This window comes from Eleutherodactylus coqui, chromosome 3, assembly GCF_035609145.1.
Source record: "Eleutherodactylus coqui strain aEleCoq1 chromosome 3, aEleCoq1.hap1, whole genome shotgun sequence".
NCBI classification, from domain to species: Eukaryota; Metazoa; Chordata; class Amphibia; order Anura; family Eleutherodactylidae; genus Eleutherodactylus; species Eleutherodactylus coqui.
The window spans coordinates 20,508,219-20,529,632 of record NC_089839.1 but is presented as its reverse complement, the minus strand read 5'-3'; the positions used below and the strand labels follow the sequence as shown (position 1 = coordinate 20,529,632).

Below are 21,414 nucleotides of genomic sequence, written 5' to 3'. Positions count from 1 at the left end.
TCCACAACGGGGCCCAAAATGAAAGGAGTAGTCAGTGTCTTTCAAAACAGAAATTTTGCTTGAAGTCCTTTTAGGCCCCATAGCACACATGTAGAGTTCTTGAGCGCCCAAAACCATAGAAAACCCCCACAAATGACCCCATTTTGAAAACTAGACCCCTTATGGAAATTAATTAGGGGTGTACTGCATATTTTGACCCCACAGTTTTTGAATGAATTCAAACCAAGCAAAAGGAAAAAATTGTGATTTTCGTTTTTTTGGCAATTCTGTCATTTTAAAAACAGCTTTTTTTGTACAGCACACATATGAAGGAAGACTTGCACCCAAAAATGGATACCCCTGTTTGTCCCGTGTTCAGAGACATACCCATTGTGGCCCTAATCTTATGTCTGGATGCACAACGGGGCCCAAAATGAAAGGAGCGACCGGTGGCTTTTGGAACACAAATTTTGCTTGAAGTCCTTTTAGGCCCCATTGCCCACTTGTAGAGTTCTTGAGCGCCCAAAACCATAGAGAACCCCCACAAATGACCCCATTTTGAAAACTAGACTCCTTAACGAATTTATCTAGGGGTGTACTGCGTATTTTGACCCCACAGTTTTTGAATAAATTCAAGCAAAGCAAAAAGAAAAAATTTGGATTTTTGTTTTTTTGGCAATTCTGTCATTTTAAAAACAGCTTTTTTTGTACAGCACACATATGAAGGAAGACTTACACCCCAAAATGGATACCCCTGTTTGTGCTGTTTTCAGAAATATACCCATTGTGGCCCTAATCTTATGTCCGCATGCACAACGGGGCCCAAAATAAAAGGAGTAATCGGTGGCTTTCAGAACATAGATTTTGCTTGAAGTCCTTTTAGGCCCCATTGCCCACTCGTAGAGTTCTTGAGCGCCCAAAACCATATAGAACCCCCACAAATGACCCCATTTTGAAAACTAGACCCCTTAACGAATTTATCTAGGGATGTACTGCGTATTTTGACCCCACAGTTTTTGAATAAATTCAAACAAAGCAAAAGGAAAAAAATAGGATTTTCATTTTTTGGGCTATTGTGTCAATTTAAAAACAGTTTTTCTTGTACAGCACACATATAAATGAAGGCTTTCACCCCAAAATGGATACCCCTGTTTGTCCCGTGTTCAGAAACATACCCATGGGCCCTAATAGACTTACAGGACCCATGGCTAGGCCTACAATGAAAGGAATACCCGTTGGATTTCAGGGTACCACTGAATAAATTTCAGGCCCCATTGCCCACTTATAGAGCCATTGAGCGGCCAAAACTATAAAGAACCCCCTCAAATGACCCCATTTTGAAAACTAGACCCCTTAATGAATTCAACTAGGGGTGTACTGCGTATTTTGACCCCACAGTATTTGAATGAATCTAAGCAAAGCAGAAGGAAAAAGTTACGATTTTCAATTTTTTTGGCAATTTTTTCAATTTAAAAACATTTTTTTTGTACAGTGCAAATAGGAATGAAGACGTTCACCCCAAAATGGATACCCCCGTTTGTCCCGAGTTCATAAACATACCCATTGTGGCCCTAATCTACTTACAGGACGCATGGCAAGGCCTATAAAGGACGGAACACCTGTTGGATTTTAGGGCACAACTGAATAAATTCCAGGCCCCATTGCTTATTTGTACAGAATAAAGATTGACTCCCTAAAAATTCCCCCCCCCCCCTCCGCGCCCTTTTTGGCGTTCGCAAATCTTAGATAAAAGTAAAAATGTGAACTGTGTAGTATTTCCGAAGACAGGGGTAATTACGGAGGCTGGTTGGAATGGGCCCATGGGGCAATAAAACCTGGTATCCCCCCCCCCTCCTCTCATGCTTTTTGGGGGTATTTCGTGACCTCAGTGGTGGGTATGGGGTGTAAAAAGTGGCGTTCCGTGAGTCTCCGTAAGCTTGATGAGGTGCGGCGGTCTCACACAGAAGGCGCTCAACAAGGTGCTCCTGGAACTGCAGGAAGGCGAGCGTTCCTGGGGCTTCTTGTAAAATACATATCACAGGTAGCTGTCTGAATAACGCTGGGCTCACGCGGGTGCAGGCGGAATCCGCTTGCGGAGGCCCACAGCGGATCCCATCTGTGAGCCCGGCTGTGACCCTGCGTACGGCTGCGTAATGTACTGCGCATAACTGCCTACTCACACAGGCGGTCATGCACAGTACACGTTTTTTGTATTTCCCGCACCGTCGCTTAGCGATGACGGGGGTACCCGCAGCCCGTATACAACGTAGTTGCGTATGGGCTGCGGGTATATCCACGACCATGGAGCACAATGGGCTCTATGTTGCAAATATCTGCAGTAAAATAGAACCTGCTGCGTTCTCTTTTCTGCGAGTGGATTACGCAATTCCGACCCGCTAATGTGAGCGGAATTGTGTAATCCAATGCGATTGATCTGCGTAATATCGTGGATCAGACGCATGCAGAATCCGTAATTCCTATGCGGTCATGTGAGACCGGCCTAAGGTAGATCGCTACCTTTTTATTACGTGACCGGGGACCACTCAACGAGGCCACCCGTCACTGCTCCAGGCTCTCGGCGACCGTTGGTCGCTGGGAGCAAGGAGATTTTAAATTTCCTGGGCTCCCCGACTGCTGCGCATGTGTCCGGCTTTTTGCCGGCAATCGCATGTGCAGAATTCGGGAAGGTCCACGGAGGAAGATCGCGTCGGGGTTCAAATACGCAGGCCTCCGGTAAAAAGTTTCATCTCCTCTCACCGATCGCATCAGTGAGGGGAGATGAAACTTCAAATTTTTTTTTTAACTTTTACGTGATCGCCATTATTGGATAATGGCGAACACGTGACCAGGAACCGCTCACTGCGGACCCCCATTAAATCTCCATGCTCTTGGCTATGTTTTGTAGCCAGGAGCAGGGAGAATTTAAAATTATCCTGGCAATCCACAGCTTTTGCGCATGCGCCCGCCATTTTGGCGACGGGTGCGTGTGCAGAAGCTGTGGTAAGGTCCGCGGATAAATCTGGGGGCCTTAGGTACGTACTTTCATCCTCCCTCACGGATATGATCCATGAGGGGAGATGAAACGTATGCTTTTTAAACTTTTAAAAACTTTTTTTTACTTTTTTTTTTTTTTTTTTTACTTTTTTTTCACTTTACATGATCACTGTCATCCATTGGATGACAGTGATCATGTCCCCGGTATAATCTCTCTGCTCCTAGCTACACATGGCAGCCAGGAGCAGAGGGATTTTAAATTTCCCGGGGCTCGAGCCCGTCTGTGCATCGGGCGCGCATGCGCAGACGGGGATTCGGGTCCCGGGACATGGGGACATCGGGGAGGACTTAGGTGAGTATTTTCACCTCCCCTCATGGATCCGATCCATGAGGGGAGGTGAAACTGACTTTTTTAAAACTTTTTCGCGATCGCCGCTATCCATTGGATAATGACGATCGCGGTAACGGGGACCGCTCACCGCAGTCCCCGCTGACATCTCCTGCCTCCCGGCTACCTACAGGAGCCGGGAGCCAGGAGATTTTAAATCTCCCGCGCCGCCGGGCCTTCTGCGCATGCGGCTGACATAATGCCGCCTGGCGCGCATGCGCAGAAGACCGGCTTCGGGCCCCGGAGCGGCAGGAGAGCGGGGAGCAGCGTGCCGGACCTGGGTGAGTAATTTCAGCTGCTCCGATGGATCCGATCCATCAGAGCAGCTGAATCTTTAACTTTTGTGTACTTTTATTTACTTTTTTTGCGATCGGCGCTATCCATTGCATAGCGCCGATCGCAATGCCGGGGGGGGTGTCCGAACAGCCCGGGATGACAGCTCCATGCTGTCGGCTACCTGCGGACACCGACAGCATGGAGCTGTCACGTCCACAGCCCGAGGGGCATTATTCTCTGCAGGAAGCATGTTTTTACGTCCTCAGAGAATAAAGCCCACTTCGGGAGGACGTAAAAACACTATGGGCTGGTCGTTAAGGGGTTAAATAAGTAGCAGGCAAAAAAAGCAAAAATCCCCGCGCTCACCGACTCCAAGGGATGAAACCAGGACTTAATGGTCCGTATTAGATTCACTTTATTATAATGCAACGGAAATGAGACCAAATGTTTTATATACATATAAGTTTATTTCTGAAGTGTTTTATGCTTGAAAAGGGCGACTAGTAAATGTTGCCGAAACGCGTTGCATTGTAATAAAGTGAATGTAATACGGACCATCAAGTCCCGGTTTCATCCCTTGGAGTCCGTGAGCGCGGGGATTTTTGCTTTTTTGCCTGCTACATTGTACCACAGCCCAGGTGAGGGCTGCATCCCACAGACGACTCTCCGGTGATCCGGATCAGAAACCCAGGGTGGTTTAACAAGCTTTCGTGGATATTAGGTGCCAGCGGGCTCTCAGGATCGAGAGTTCTGTAAGATCTATACAATACATGTAAATATGGTAATAAAGGTTGCGGCCGGGCTTCATTTGGTCTTGTAAATGATAGCGATGAGATCACATTATATGAAGTGGTCGATACATCAGCAGTTCTGAGGCCGTCTGGAGAATTCTGGGGTTTCCCATGCATGAAAGGTTTCCAACAGTCGTTCATCTCGCTGTTCCTTCCTACTATGTATGGAAATGTAAGTTAGACCTGCAGCTGGCTCCCTCATATAACTACTGCTGTCCTGTCATTACTGGTCATTATGCTAATTAACCATCTTCTCCGCCCATCTAACACGTTCCTCTACATCTGTCTGACTTTTACAGTATTTCTTCCCCAGCTTTTCCCTCAGGGTAATGATCTGAAGAATATTGATGCTGCAGCCATAGTGGTAAAAGAAGAGGTAACTGTGAGGGGTGATGAGCGGTGGAAGGAGGAGATTCCTACAGACACCCGTCCAGGTGAGTAGTAACCACGGAGTAATGCAGAGAACAGTCACATCTTCTGCTCTTCCATCACCTGCAATGTTTTTGTGTTACACTTTTAAGCTCTGCGTTCTGTCAGATTGTTCAGCTGCGTATTCATCCATTTAGCCAAAACACAAATTAAATGTGGATGAAAATGTGATATCGCTACAGGAGATAAACCGTGACGAGGATTTAAATATGCCGATCTCTGCTGATCTCTTTAAAGGGTGTGTTAGGGATTCCCATAAATGACAGATCAGCCAAGTGTTCTCATACCATCTAACTCCTGAGGATACATATTCCTCCTGTGATAATTTGCTGGAGCTCACCGCTATGTTTGGGGTGTCGGCAGGTCTTACAATTCGGACATATTGAGGGTAATGGCTATATATGACATAGTTTCTGCAGCTGTGGGACTATGTGTACGCCTCCACCAATATTTATGTTTCCCTGATTTATGGAAAGCCTTAACAATAATCTCATGATGCTTTACAACTTCTTGTCCCAACTCTTCATTTAGCACATCATAGATTCCCTCTATACTGAGGATTGTCCATAACCGGAGAAACAGCCGTCCAAGCATTCCTCAGGCTCTGGAGCTAAAACCTTTTTTGCAATGACTAGCTTGTATCCAGGTGTCCTGTCCTTCCAGTTTGACTGAATTGGCAGTTGTCAACTGGATCTGGTATGGACTGTCAAATGTTGGTTCCAAACTTTTTTTGATGTCTTTTGAGGACAACCCAGAGCTGGAAACAAAATATGTGACCCTTTTTTTGAGTGTGGAATCAAGGAAAATTCATGTTTACGAGTGACACTTAACTTCTGATGCAAGGCACTCACATGGGGACTATAGCTCTTTTTTTGCTCCCCCTGAGGGCGCCGTAAGGAGACACATGTTGTGGATATAGATTATATTTTAATAGGGGTTTGGTGGTGCTGATTTATAAATTCCCACATAGGCTTTTGGCAGTTGGCCATCCAGGCCTATGTTTTGGTGTGTATATGCACAGTTACACACATGATACTAACTGATGACTGCTGGTCCCATCCCATTACTGCCACCATTTGCCTCTTTATCTTAAATATCATTCAATGTTGTCTTTGTCTTTTTGAATAATAAAGTATTTAGATTATATTTCAGGGGATATCCCCTATGGGTATTTTTTTAATTTGGCAATTAGAATTGTGTTTATCTAACCCGGAGTATTCCTAGGGCAATTTAATAATATAAGCAGTAATAATAATCGTCCGACTATTGAAAGTCACACGAGTCCAGCATTTTGTTGCAAAAGGCAAACAAGGTCTTCTGTGACTACATATTAGTTTGCTTCACATCCCCCCACAAACTGCTTCTAGCCAGTCTGTTCTACTCTTCACCATTTCCATGAATCTTTATGAGTGACCCATATTAGCCTTGGAGGATAATACCCAAAAGTCAAGTGAATTTTATTAACCCCGGGGGATAATGTGCAGAAACAACTGCTAGATTACTCTTACACCAGTGATAACTTGGGTGATTATTGCCCCATGTAAAGGTACCTTAGCTGTCAAACCCCTGTGATTTGTAGCTGGCAGGTGTCATCTGATTCAAACAACCAGCACCCACTGGGTAAGCAGCGGGCACATCTCCCGAGCACACTTCATATTCACCCTGCACCTCTATGATGTAAATGCAAGTCACAGAGGGGGAATGGGTTAAATATTGAAATTTGCTTCAAGCCTTCAAATTGTGTATAGAAATTTTCTTTGTAAATATTATAAAATATGAAATATATATTTTGTTCAAAAATATCAAAAATACATTTTATTGTTGGCAGATGCCGGTACCAGGAGCTCCGGGGAATATCGGATGTCTTCAGATCTTAACGCAGAAGACTGCAATATTGCCCAGGATACATTAGAAGAGCCCACTATTATCCCAGATAAACCCTCAGCCCTTCACAGCAAACATCTATCATCTGATCCTGCTACACAGGTCCTGCTTTCTGATGCATCACAGACTACTGAGCCAGATAAAAGTCACAGCAGGGATGTTGAATATCAAAAAGCTCCCACAGAGGAGAAGGCATTCTTACATTCAGAAAGTGAAAGATGTTCTATAAATAAATTAGATCTTGCTCCACATGAGGGAAGCCACACAGGGGCGAAGCCATTTTCATGCTCAGAATGTGGAAAATGTTTTCCTGTGAAATCACGTCTTGTTACACATCAGAGAAGTCACACAGGGAAGAAACCATTTTCATGTTCTGAGTGTGGGAAATGTTTTATCCGGAAATCACATTTTGTTAGACATCAGAGAACAAGGCACACAGAGAAGAAAACATTTTCATGTTCTGAGTGTGGGAAATGTTTTACCTGGCAATCAGGTCTTGTTACACATCAGAAAACTCACACAGGGAAGAAAACATTTTCATGTTCTGAGTGTGGGAAATGTTTTACCTGGCAATCACATCTTGTTAGACATCAGAGAACGCACACAGGGAAGAAAACATTTTCATGTTCTGAGTGTGGGAAATGTTTTACCTGGCAATCAGGTCTTGTTACACATCAGAAAACTCACACAGGGGAGAAACCATTTTCATGTTCTGAGTGTGGGAAATGTTTTACCTGGCAATCACATCTTGTTAGACATCAGAGAACGCACACAGGGAAGAAAACATTTTCATGTTCTGAGTGTGGGAAATGTTTTACCTGGCAATCAGGTCTTGTTACACATCAGAAAACTCACACAGGGGAGAAAACATTTTCATGTTCTGAGTGTGGGAAATCTTATATCCGCAAATTACATCTTGTTAGACATCAGAGAACTCACAAAGTAGAGAACCAATTTTCATGCTCAGAATGTGGAAAATGTTTTCCTTTTAAATCAAGCCTTGTTATACACCAGAGATCTCACACAGGAGAGAAGCCATTTCCATGCTCAGAATGTGGGAAATGTTATATCCAGAAATCAGATCTTGTTACACACCAGAGATCTCACACAGGAGAGAAGCCATTTTCATGCTCAGAATGTGGAAAATGTTTTACCCGGAAATCAGATCTTGTTATACACCAGAGATCTCACACAGGGGAGAAGCCATTTTCATGCTCAGAATGTGGAAAATGTTTTGCTGTTAAATCATGTCTTGTAATGCATCAGAGAACTCACACAGGGGAGAAGCTGAAGCTATTTTCATGTTCAGAATGTGGAAAATGTTTTACCTGGAAATCACATCTTGTTACACATCAGAGAACTCACACAGGGGAGAAAAAATTTTCATGCTCAGAATGTGGAAAATGTTTTACCTGGAAATCACATCTTGTTAGACATCAGAGAACTCACACAGGGGAGAAACCATTTTCATGCTCAGAATGTGGGAAATGTTTTGCTTTGAAATCAAATCTTGTTGCACATCAGGAAACTCACCCAGGAGAGAAGCCATTTTCATGTTCAGAATGTGGGAAATGTTTTACCTGGAAATCACATTTTGTTACACATCAGAAAACTCACACAGGAGAGAAGCCATTTTCATGTTTAGAATGTGGAAAATGTTTTCCTTTGAAATCAAATCTTGTTACACATCAGAGAATTCACATAGGAGAGAAGCCATTTCCATGTTCAGAATGTGGGAAATGTTTTACCCGGAAAGCATATCTTGTTACACATCAGAGAACTCACACAGGGGAGAAACCATTTTCATGTTCAGAATGTGGGAAATGTTTTGTTGTGAAATCAAATCTTGTTACGCATCAGAGAAGTCACACAGGAGAGAAACCATTTCTATGCTCAGAATGTGGAAAATGTTTTGCTTTTAAGTTAAGTCTTGTTATACATCAGATAACTCACACAGGAGAGAAGCCATTTTCATGTTCAGAATGTGGGAAATGTTTTATCCATAAATTGCATCTTGTTACACATCAGAGGACTCACTTGTAAACATTAAAAAACGTTAAGTTTAAAATTCATCTCTCCTCATATCCAAGAGGGGAGATGAAATTAAACAACTAAGGTCCCCAGATTTGTCCTCTAATGGAATCTTTATCCGCAGACCGTACCCCGGCTTTGGCGCATGCACCTATCAGCACCCGGATGCATGCGCAAAAGTCTAGGATTGGCTGGGTAATTTAAAATCTCCATACTCACGGCTACCAATCCTGTAATATCCTTCCGCTTGAGAAAGACATCTAGTCCCCTTTTAAACTCCTCAATGGATTTTGCCATCACTGCGTCCTCAGGCAGAGAGTTCCACAGTCTCACTGCTCTTACAGTAAAGAACCCCTTTCTATGTTGGTGATGAAACCTTCTTTTTTCTAGACTTAGTGGATGCCCTCTTGTTACTGTCGCAGTCCTGGGTATAAACAGATCATGGGAGAAATTCTTGTATTGTCCCCTCATGTAGTTATACATGGTTATTTGATCGCCCCTTAGCCGTATTTTTTCTAGAGTAAATAATCCCAATTTGGATAGCCTCTCTGGGTATGAATTCATGAATGGGTGTGAATGAGAGCTGCCTCTGATTGGCTTAGTGCAGGGACCAATCAGGGGCAGCTCTTACACCCACTGCCGGCCGGCCGGCCGCGCTGAACTCCGTCTGCCGGGACAAGGTGAGTATATATATTTTTTTATTTTTTACACATTTCTGGATGAATTGCAGGGAAGGGCTTATATATTTAAGCCCTTCCCGACAATTCATTGTGAGATCGGCCGCAGCGCATTGCTTTCAATGGAGCCGGCTGTATTGCGGAATCCATTGAATTCAATGCGCTGGACAGCTCCGGCCCGTTTCTATTGAAACGCGGCTAGGAGCAGCTTTTTCGAGCGATTTTTTTTCGGCCCCGGTCACGCGATTTGCGGATGTGCATCCGTCATGCGATCCGCAAATCACGGCAAAAAACGCCCATGTGACTAAGGCCCCAGACATAATATTAGGGCCACAATCGGTATGTTTCTGAACACAGTAAAAACAGGGGTATCCGTTTTGGGGTGCAAGTTTTCATTTATATGTATGCTGTACAAAAAAAACTTTTTAAAATTATACAATTGCCCAAAAAATTAAAATCGTAATTTTTTTCCTTCTGCTTTGCTTAGATTCATTCAAGTACTAGGGGGGTCAAAATACGCAATACACCCCTAGATGAATTCCCTAAGGGGGTCTAGTTTTTTAAAATTGGGTCATTTATTGGGGTTCTATATCGTTTTGGCCACTCAAGGGCTCTACAAGTGGGCAATGGGGCCTGAAACACCTTCAAGCAAAATCTTCTGAAAGCCACCGGCTGCTGCTTTCGGTTTGGGCCCCCTTGTGCATACAGACATAACATAAGAGCCACATTGGGTATGTTTCTGAGCACAGGACAAACAGGGGGATCTATTTTGGGGTGTAAATTCTCATTTTCATGTGCATTAGAGAAAAAAATATTGCCTTTTAAAATGACATATTTGTCAAGTATGAAATTTTAGTTTGTCTCCCCTAAATTGCATAAACTCCTGAAAAACAACTGTGGGGTAAAAATACTCACGACGCCCCTCAGTGAATACTTTAAGGGGTGTCGTTTTTATAATAGGGTCATTTGTGGGGGTATATATCATTCCGACACTTATGAAACTTTGCAATCTTGGCTTGGTGCAGGAAAACAAAGTGTTCCTCCAAATGTTAAATTTGTACGTCTCCTAAATGATTAAAGAAAAATGAAAGCTTTTCAAATGTGCGTCCAGAATAAAGTAAACCGATGGAAAAATATATCTTATGAAAAATGTGTAACGTATGTTTGCACATATTTGTTATATTATAATTGAAAATGCGAAAAAATGGCAATTTTTAAAAAAAATTCCCAATTTTGGCGCTTTTAATAAATATATGTTCTATTGGACTATTTTTACCACCTAAATGAAGTACAACATGTGGTGAAAAAACAACAACATGTCAGAATCGCTTGGAGATGCAAACCCTTTACGGAGATATTCTATGTTAAAGTGACACATGTCAGATTTCAAAAGTTTGGCCTGGTCATTAGGGCACAAACAGGCGTGTTCACTAAGGGGTTAAACATTAATATCTTGGTGATCGCCATAAAAAGTGATTTAAAAAACATCAGAATTCCAGATTTTGTTAATCAAGTCTCCAGTAAAAATGGCATAAAAAGTGATCAAAATGTTATATGTTCCCAAAAATGTAAACTTGTCCCACCTTGTTTCATGTGCTGCTGTTCTGTTCCTGTCGGCAGGTATTCTCACACGCCTTCACATTGCCATCCGGCTGTTTTGGCTTTAGTTAAAACACAAATTTCCATATACAGGAGTCCGGCTTTCGTGAGATAATTCCTGCTTTATTTGTATAAACTTGTGCTGATGAGGTGAGCAAGGTTCTATGTGAACCGAAACGCGTACTCTCTTGTTTGTCATGAGCACAAGTTTATACAAATAAAGCAGGAAGTATCTCACGAAAGCCGGACTCCTGTATATGGAAATTTGTGTTCCCAAAAATGGAATCCATCAAGACTAGAACTCTTTTGCAAAAAGAGAACATAAAGCGCTCATAGACCGTTGTCGGGAAGATAAAATTGCTATGGCTCTTGGAATGCGGTGACCCAAAATCAATTTTTTTGTTTGTAGTTTTCTAGCAAAGTGCCCCCGACCATATATGTGTTGTGGTGGATGGAAGGGATACTCCAGTGGCACAACAGATCTATCAAGAACATGGGGGAAATCCAGATTGCTTAAGGTTTCTAGCATTAGAGATACTATGTCGTCCTGGTGGGGAGGTGGATATAAATCGATTTTGCACAGAGAGAGTTAGTGGAACTTTAGATTAAGGGCACGTTTACATAGAACAACCTGTTGGCTGCAGATGCTCGACAGGTCGTCCCAGCAATAGTCGTTCCTGTGCTTTTACAACATGATGTTCAGGTCTGGTGACTGTGCTGGCTAGGGAAGATGCTGAACCCCATCTTCATAGTCCTGAAACCACACCTGGACCCTGCAAGCTGCATGGATAGGGGTATTACCATCATGGAAAATGGCATCTCTGTGAGAAGACCATGTCTGCACTGTCTGCACCAGTGGTTGGGCCTGATCAGCCAGAATGTCACTATAGTCCTCGGCAATTGCCCTCCCTTTTTAAGGTGATAAAGGGCACTGCAGAAACCATGAGATAGCTCCCCAAACCATGACCGATCCACCACCATGCTTGACTATGGGAAGCAAACGGGTGGGATGACAGGCTTCCCTCGACATTCACCAGGCATAAACACATTCTATGGTGGGAAATAACATAAGGGAGTATTCATTGGACCAACCACATCAGCAGAGCAGGAGTTGTGCTCATGGCACCACTGTAGTTGTCTTCGTGTATTCATTTGTGTGTTGCTGCTCTGCTATAATAACTCAGTTTGTGGCGTTCTCTCCTCGCTGTAATGGTCGAGAGGATGCTGGAAATAATGACTGAGCTCAGCAGTCACTCTGGCTGCAGTTGTCTTCCTATTAGAAGTCACAATCCGCTTCACCGTCCTTCTGTCTCTTTCACTAAGTCTACACTTTCAGCCATTATTGTGGTCATCAGATGATGTTTTGCCTTCAGGGGTGGATTCTGCCACCACTTTTGATACTGTACCTCCTGGCATACCAAGTAAACTGGTGGTTATGCTGACAGATGCAACGGCTAGCCTGGTACCATAATCCCTAACGTAGCATCAAATGGGATGCTGGTCCGCAGCTGAATGTGCGAACATCTGCCTCTGCTTGGATTACTATATGATGCTGGGTAGCCGTCGACCCAGTTGCAAGTTCATCAACAATTTACACCTCGTTCTCCCATGATATTTGCCGCACAAAGTTTCATTCAATCCTGACAACTCCTAGGTTATCTTTTTTTGACGAGTGTATATCTTACGGGGAAACCATGAGCAATCCAGATGATTGGAGGCAACACTGGTCACAACTTACTTTAGAAGATCTCATCATGGATTCTTTAGTGATTGTTACATTGTCGGCAATGAGCTGCCCTCTATCAGTTCTCCTAATCCAGTTAAGGCGAACCTTTTAGAGACCGAGTGCCCAAACTGCAACCCAAAACCCACTTATTTATGGCAAAGTGCCAAAACGTCAGGAGGCAGGGCTTATCACGCCATATGATTTTACCCCCATCATTCTAAAAAGGACAGGGCCGCTTCACACTAGACAGGGTCCAGATTTTGCTTTGTAGATGCGGAAATTTCTGTGGAAAATTATGCAGCGTTTCCGCATCCAAAAAGCAGTCAAAATCTACACGTCTATTTTGAAACAGCCCTGCCTATTTCCGCCACATGTAAGCATACCCCAGCGGTAATAGTGATTTCCCCTTTCCCCACAACGACCCCCAGTGTAACAGAGACACGACACAGCGGGCCCCAGTGTAACAGAGACACGACACAGCGGGCCCCAGTGTAACAGAGACACGACACAGCGGGCCCCCAGTGTAACAGAGACACGACACAGCGGCCCCCAGTGTAATAGCGACACCCCATGGCGGCACCAGTAGTAATAGCGACAGCCCATTGGCGCATGGAAGGGGTACGCCTGCTGCAGGCCCCTATTGCTTTTTACCCGGCCTTGAGGGTCCTCCTTGCATCAGCGCTGGTCAACCGCTACCCCGCCACTTCTCACCCACGCTATTGCCAATAGGATGGCACTTGAAGATGCCCTGCCGCTGACGCTTACGTTCCCAGGACGGATCTTCAATAGGGGCCATAGGTGCCAATGCCATCTGTGGAGGCTGTGCTGCTGCCGCTCCCAGGACAGAAAATAAAGAGGGGCCACCGCAGTTTCTTCCGCTTGTGCCGGTGCCAAGATTCGGCCTCTCCTCCAGGAGCAGGATGGCACTGGAATTGGTCCTGCTGCTCACGCTTCTGCTGCTCCTGGAATAAACACGCCCCCAGCCAATCAGAAGCTGGAGGCGTTAACAAGTGTCAATGCTGGTGTATAATGTTGCCCCCCTCTAACTTACAGTGGCAACATTATACACCAGTACCCAGCACTGCTAGCAGCACAGCCGAGGGAATGCCGGCAGGGGGCCGTGGCCCCTGCCAGTATTTACAAGTGGTGAGTGGCCAATAGTGGCCAGTAGGGAGGGCTGCGCGTGCCACCTCTGGCATGCGTGCCATAGGTTCCCCACCACTGTCCTAATCGCTAATGCCTTTGGTCATAACAGTTTATAATTGGAGATGAGCGAGCACCAAAGTGCTTGGTACTCGAGTTGAACTTTTCGTAATGTTCAATAGACGACTAAAGCATTTTTGTATGAGACTGATGCTCCGCATAGGGGATGCTTTGTGGAACACCTGAAAACATCAGAAAGTCATGGAAACACCACAGAAACGGATAGGGAACGGCAGGGGCAGCATGCATGGCTTTGAGGCTCCCAGGTCCCACTATTAAGCCAAAATGGGGCCAAGAGCCTGGCGGTCAGCCCCCTAACAATTTACTTGGGACAGACCCTCATTAGCAAGGCACACACGCTGGCACATCTTAGCTAAGCACCACACTAGCTGCAACCAAGGACAATCACTGCCTGTGGGTGACACCGCTGCCTCTTCTCCTGGGTTACAAGCTGGCATTGCTGTCCAACCTCCCGCACGACCCTGCGTCCACAGTGCACACAAAAGATTCCCTGCACAGCGTTCAGCTGGCCTCATGCCACACGCTCACTTCATAGCCACACCACCCTCATGTCTATTTTTAAGTGCGTCTGTGATGAGGAGGAACCGGATACACAGCTGCAGAGGGTTGGCAGGGCTAGGCAGCCACCCTCTTTGAAAGGGTGGGCAATAGCCCACAATACTGATGAGAATTGATGATAAATTGACGTACGATCATTCCAATCCCGTGCCACCTCCCTCACAAAATTTTCAGTAGATGCAAACGTTGCCCTAAAGGGGACTCAGGTGCCAGCACTTCTACACATCTCCACAATGCAGTAGCGCATGCTAACACCAAAGATTGGTTTGAAGCTGGAGGTGTCGTAAAAGTAACCACCACACGTATACAGTGACCCTGTGAAAGTCTCATAAAATCCGTTTCGCTTCCTGTGAACGCTCCAATCCAGTATCTCGTATAACTGTCGTAATTTGTAGGACGAGAGATAATACATGTCGCCCAGCGTTGATCACCAGACCCCAAGCAGGAGAAGGAGGTGGCATAATAAGCCCGAGAAACCATGACCGAAGTAGGACCCGCAATACTTTGTGTGGGAAGCACGCGAGCGGGCCCAGGGTCAGGTTTGGTCACAGCTTCCATCTTGTGTGACCCAAGGTGCCGCGAGTTACATAGCAATGGGAAATACATGTGTCCCCACTGTATTGCTGCAAGGAGCAAGACTTAAGTTCATATTACGCTTTAAAGAGAGTAAGACACTATAGAAGGTTTAACAATAAGAATTTATTAAAATCAAATGATAATTGAGCATAGTGGTGAATAATTGTCCTATGTTTGTAAACTATTGGATCTAATATACAAAGGATAATATCTATATACAAGTGATAATCTATATATATAAAATTGAATGTATGTCTGTCTGTCTGTTTGTCCTTTATGCGCTACTACACCTTTCATCCGATCGCCATGAAACTTTGGGAAGTTGTTGAGTACACTCCTGGGAAGATTATAGGCATAGTACAACTATCCTACGATAAATGGCGCGCGCGCGAGCGTCGTCAAAAGTTACGACCCCCCCCACGTAGATCGAATAAGTAAGCCACCTGATATTGTGATGTCATCACTGATGTCATCAACATCCGACACCCTTGAACATGCCCCAACATCTATATATATAAAAATGAATGTATGTCTGTGTGCGTGCGTGTCTGTCTGTCTGCGTGTCTGTCTGTCTGTTTGTCCTTTATGCGCTACTACACCATTCATCTGATCGCCATGAAACTTTGGGAAGTTGTTAAGTACACTCCTAGGAAGATTATAGGCATAGTACAACTATCCTACGATAAATGGCGCGCGTGTGAGCGTCGTCGAAAGTTACGACCCCCCCCACGTAGATCGAATAAGTAAGCCACCTGCTATTGTGATGTCATCACTGATGTCATCAACATCGGACGCCCTTGAACATGCCCCAACATGCACCCGGTCTATTCTGAAAGAGCCCTGCCCATTTCTGCCACATGTACACATACCCCAGCGGTAATAGTGACACCTTCACCCCAGCGATAATAGTGACATCCCACAGCAGTAATAATAGTGACACTACCCCCATTAGTAATAAGAGTGACATACCCCAGCGGTCCCCCAGCAGTAATAATGCCCGCTCCCCCCCCCCAGCGGTTCCCCCAGCAGTCATAATACCCCCCCCCCCGTGGTCCACCAGCAGTCACAATGCCACCCCCAGCTGTCCGCCAGCAATAATAATGCCCCCCTCCCCCCAAGTGGTTCCCCCAGCAGTCATAATGGCTCCCCCCCAGCGGTTCTCCTGGCAGTCATCATGCCCCCCTTCCCCCACAGAGATTTTCTTGGCAGTCACCATGCCCCCCTCCCCCCAACGATTCTCCCAGCAGTCATGCCTCCGCTCCCCCGCCAGCGATTCTCCCAGCAGTCAGAATGTCTCCCATCCCCCCCCAGCGATTCTCCCAGCAGTCAGAATGTCTCCGATCCCCCCCCAGCGATTCTCCCAGCAGTCAGAATGTCTCCCATCCCCCCCCCCCAGCGATTCTCCCAGCAGTCAGAATGTCTCCCATCCCCCCCCAGCGATTCTCCCAGCAGTCAGAATGTCTCCCATCCCCCCCAGCGATTATCCCAGCAGTCAGAATGTCTCCCATCCCCCCCCAGCAATTCTCCCAGCAGTAAGAATGTCTCCCCCCCCCCCAGCAATTCTCCCAGCAGTAAGAATGTCTCCCCCCCCCCCAGCGATTCTCACACAACGGCTATTTTATTCAGCCTGGAAGGGGGAAGCAGCGGCCTACAAAACCTCAGTGGTCGCTGCTGCCGTCATCTATATATATAAAATTGAATGTATGTCTGTCTGCGTGCGTGTCTGCGTGTCTGTTTGTCCTTTATGCGCTACTACACCATTCATCCGATCGCCATGAAACTTTGGGAAGTTGTTAAGTACACTCCTGGGAAGATTATAGGCATAGTACAAATATCCTACGATAAATGGCGCGCGAGCGTCGTCGAAAGTTACGCCCCCCCCACGTAGATCGAATAAGTAAGCCACCTGCTATTGTGATGTCATCACTGATGTCATCAACATCGGACGCCCTTGAACATGCCCCAACATGTTCTATAAAGCTGCATTGTGATGTCATTAAGGCTCTATTATGACACGTACAGCTTGGAACCACTAGAGCACGCCAGCCAATTACCATTGGAGTTGGAAGTGGGTAAACAAGTACTAGGATATCTTCCTAAGAAGCCACAGCAGCCGGATAAATTGTATGTTCCACCCAACGGCTATTTTATTCAGCCCGCAAGGGGGAAGCAGCGGCCTACAAAATCTAATTCTCTCATTTCCTGATGTCATAGATAGATAGATAGATAGATAGATAGACTGTATGCAATAACCCTGATAGATAGATAGATAGATAGACTGTATGCAATGACACGTACAGCTTGAAACCATAAATACTAGAGCACGCCAGCCATTTACAGTCAGTCTCCATTGGAGTTGGAAGTGGGCAAACATGTACTCGGCCAGTGATGGCGAACCTTTTAGGGAGCGAGTGCCCAAACTACAACCCAAAACCCACTTATGTATCGCAAAGTGCCAACACGTCAGGGGGCGGGGCTTATCACAACGTATGATTTTACCCCCGTCGTTCTAAAAAGGACAAGGCTGTTTCAGAATAGACCGGGTGCAGATTCTGACTGCTTTTTGGACGCGGAAATACTGCAGAATGTCCTCAGCGGAGATTTCTGTGGAAAATTCTGCAGCATTTCCGCATCTAAAAAGCAGTCAAAATCTGCACCTGCTCTATTCTGAAAGAGCCCTGCCCATTTCTGCCACATGTACACATACCCCAGCGGTAATAGTGACACCTTCACCCCAGCGATAATAGTGACATCCCACAGCAGTAATAATAGTGACACTCCCCCCATTAGTAATTTCCACCCAACGGCTATTTTATTCAGCCCGCAAGGGGGAAGCAGCGGCCTACAAAATCTAATTCTCTCATTTCCTGATGTCATAGATAGATAGATAGATAGATAGATAGACTGTATGCAATGACACGTACAGCTTGAAACCATAAATACTAGAGCACGCCAGCCATTTACAGTCAGTCTCCATTGGAGTTGGAAGTGGGCAAACATGTACTCGGCCAGTGATGGCGAACCTTTTAGGGACCGAGTGCCCAAACTACAACTCAAAACCCACTTATGTATCGCAAAGTGCCAACACGTCAGGGGGCGGGGCTTATCACAACGTATGATTTTACCCCCGTCGTTCTAAAAAGGACAAGGCTGTTTCAGAATAGACCGGGTGCAGATTCTGACTGCTTTTTGGACGCGGAAATACTGCAGAATGTCCTCAGCGGAGATTTCTGTGGAAAATTCTGCAGCATTTCCGCATCTAAAAAGCAGTCAAAATCTGCACCCGGTCTATTCTGAAAGAGCCCTGCCCATTTCTGCCACATGTACACATACCCCAGCGGTAATAGTGACACCTTCACCCCAGCGATAATAGTGACATCCCACAGCAGTAATAATAGTGACACTCCCCCCATTAGTAATAAGAGTGACATACCCCAGCGGTCCCCCAGCAGTAATAATGCCCGCTCCCCCCCCCCCAGCGGTTCCCCCAGCAGTCATAATACCCCCCCCCCCCCCCCGTGGTCCACCAGCAGTCACAATGCCACCTCCAGCTGTCCGCCAGCAATAATAATGCCCCCCTCCCCCCAAGTGGTTCCCCCAGCAGTCATAATGGCTCCCCCCCAGCGGTTCTCCTGGCAGTCATCATGCCCCCCTTCCCCCACAGAGATTTTCTTGGCAGTCACCATGCCCCCCTCCCCCAACGATTCTCCCAGCAGTCATGCCTCCGCTCCCCCGCCAGCGATTCTCCCAGCAGTCAGAATGTCTCCCATCCCCCCCCAGCGATTCTCCCAGCAGTCAGAATGTCTCCGATCCCCCCCCCCAGCGATTCTCCCAGCAGTCAGAATGTCTCCCATCCCCCCCCCCAGCGATTCTCCCAGCAGTCAGAATGTCTCCCATCCCCCCCAGCGATTATCCCAGCAGTCAGAATGTCTCCCATCCCCCCCCCAGCAATTCTCCCAGCAGTAAGAATGTCTCCCCCCCCCCAGCAATTCTCCCAGCAGTAAGAATGTCTCCCCCCCCCAGCGATTCTCACACAACGGCTATTTTATTCAGCCTGGAAGGGGGAAGCAGCGGCCTACAAAACCTCAGTGGTCGCTGCTGCCGTCATCTAGATATATAAAAACGAAGTATGTATGTATGTCTGTCTTCGCAGCAACGCGCGACGGGTACGCTAGTATATATATAAAATTGAATGTATGTCTGTGTGTCTGTGTGCGTGTCTGTTTGTCCTTTATGCGCTACTACACCATTCATCCGATCACCATGAAACTTTGGGAAGTTGTTGAGTACACTCCTGGGAAGATTATAGGCATAGTACATTTATGATACGATAAATGGCGCGCGTGCGTCGTCGACAGTTACGACCCCCCCACGTAGATCGTTCGATTTCCATCATTGCTACTAATTCTCTCACTTCCCGATGTTGTAGAAACATGAAATTTGGCACGAGCATTGATTATGTCATAAATAGCAAAAGCTAATGGGTCCCAACTCGATTATTCAATTCTAAGCGCCAAAGAATTAGCGTCCAAATTTTACGTACGGAATGTAATTTTCTCGCTTCCCAATGTCATAGAAACTCGAAATTTGGCAGGAGCATTGATTATGTCATAAAGAGGAAAAGTTAATGGGAAGATGTTGAGTACACTCCTGGGAAGATTACTGGCATAGTACATCTATCCTACGATAGGTGGCGCGCGTGCGAGCATCGTCGACAGTTATGCCCCCCCAGACAAAGATCGTTTGATTTCCATCTCAAGCACGAAAGCGAAAGGCATTACGACCAACGGGATGAGTGTTCAACTACAAAATGATGCATCCGCAGAACATTTCGCAAGACAATTCCTGGATATTGAGAATGCTGAGGTAAATGAAAGCTGTGCTGTGATTGGTTGCTATATATTATACTGCTGAGGTAAAATAAAAGCTGCGCTGTGATTGGTTGCTATATATTATACTGCTGAGGTAAAATGAATGCTGCGCTGTGATTCGTTGCTATTTTTTATATTGCTGAGGCAGAATAAAAGTTGCGCTGTGATTGGTTGTTATTTCTCTTACTGCTGACGTAACATGAAAGCTGCACTGTGATTGGTTGTTATATTTTATACTGCTGAGGTAACATAAGCTGCGCTGTGATTGGTTGTTATATATTATACCACTGAGGTAACCTAAAAAAGGTGCGCTGTGATTGGTTGTTATCTAGATATATAAAAACGAATGTATGTCTGTCTTCGCAGCAACGCGCGACGGGTAAGCTAGTAGCCATATACAAAACAACGGTTGCAGATGTCACATCACAAAGTATAACAATCACATATTACCATCACCAAAGGTTCCCTCACTTCTAGGGGTTCAACAGATGACATCCTCAACTGGTCTCTGAAGCGTCCGTACTACCCAGAGCTTCTCATCCTTCCATCAGAGATTCCAAGAGCTTCTCCTCCTAGATTCCAAAGCTACTACTCCCCCAAACCCTCTCCTGTCCTTTATACTAATATAACTTGCTGAGTCACAGGCCATATTCTCCAAGCTTTGCAACCAAGATGTTATCAATCTGAGACCCCCCCACCATCTGAAGTAGCCAGCTTCATTGATCAAAGGTTCAGAATGAACAACTCAATTCCCTAGACAATGCTGATGGTATCACAGGATTAACAAGACTCAGATTCGTGGCCATACAATGTATTTGGACAGAGTTCAAACAAACCTATACAAATGGAGTTGTAGTTAATGCAGTTAGCATTGTTCTGTACAAGTAAGACCAATATACATGTTAGACCCTATCTTATTTATACAAAGAACTAACAAGTCGCATACACATTTCACAGTTAGATCAAAGCTTCCTACACCAAACAGGTTTGAAGTCCACATGAATGTTCATAGCTATTCGTATGTAAGACACAAAATGGAGAATAAAGGAAAATACAAAATGGAGGGCTCCAAATAGCCAATTATATTTGCACCACACCCCATACATTTCATTCTGTGCACATGTCAAATAGCTGAACACCACAATGGGAAAGCCTTCTGCGCCCTACCCAAGTCAGTCAGTGTATTTGTGCCAGATAGGTAAAACACCGCAATGGGAAATCTTTGCACCTACAGCATAGGCGAGCCCATGAAACTCAAAGACAGTATTACACATAAAGAAATCAGAGTGCCCCCATATGGCAGAGTTTCACCCCGCCAACGACCTCGGCCTTGTCCAACACCCTCAGTAATCATGGGCGTTAAGCGAACTCGGATGCTAGTACAGCTGTGAACGTCTCATTAAATCATTTA

At 45.5% G+C, this 21,414-nt stretch overlaps 1 protein-coding gene across 3 annotated transcripts in view; it reads left to right on the top strand.

Moving 5' to 3' along the window:
- Nucleotides 1-9,924, top strand: part of LOC136620472 (zinc finger protein 585A-like) — a 51,439-nt gene extending 41,515 nt beyond the window's left edge. For all 3 annotated transcript variants that reach the window (XM_066595260.1, XM_066595261.1, XM_066595259.1), the window contains exons 9-10: nucleotides 4,742-4,862; nucleotides 6,686-9,924. In XM_066595260.1, the coding sequence (XP_066451357.1) occupies nucleotides 4,742-4,862; nucleotides 6,686-8,784 (2,220 nt within the window). In that variant the 3' untranslated portion in view covers nucleotides 8,785-9,924. The remainder of the gene's footprint in view (nucleotides 1-4,741; nucleotides 4,863-6,685) is intronic.
- The last annotated feature ends 11,490 nt before the right edge of the window (nucleotides 9,925-21,414 follow it).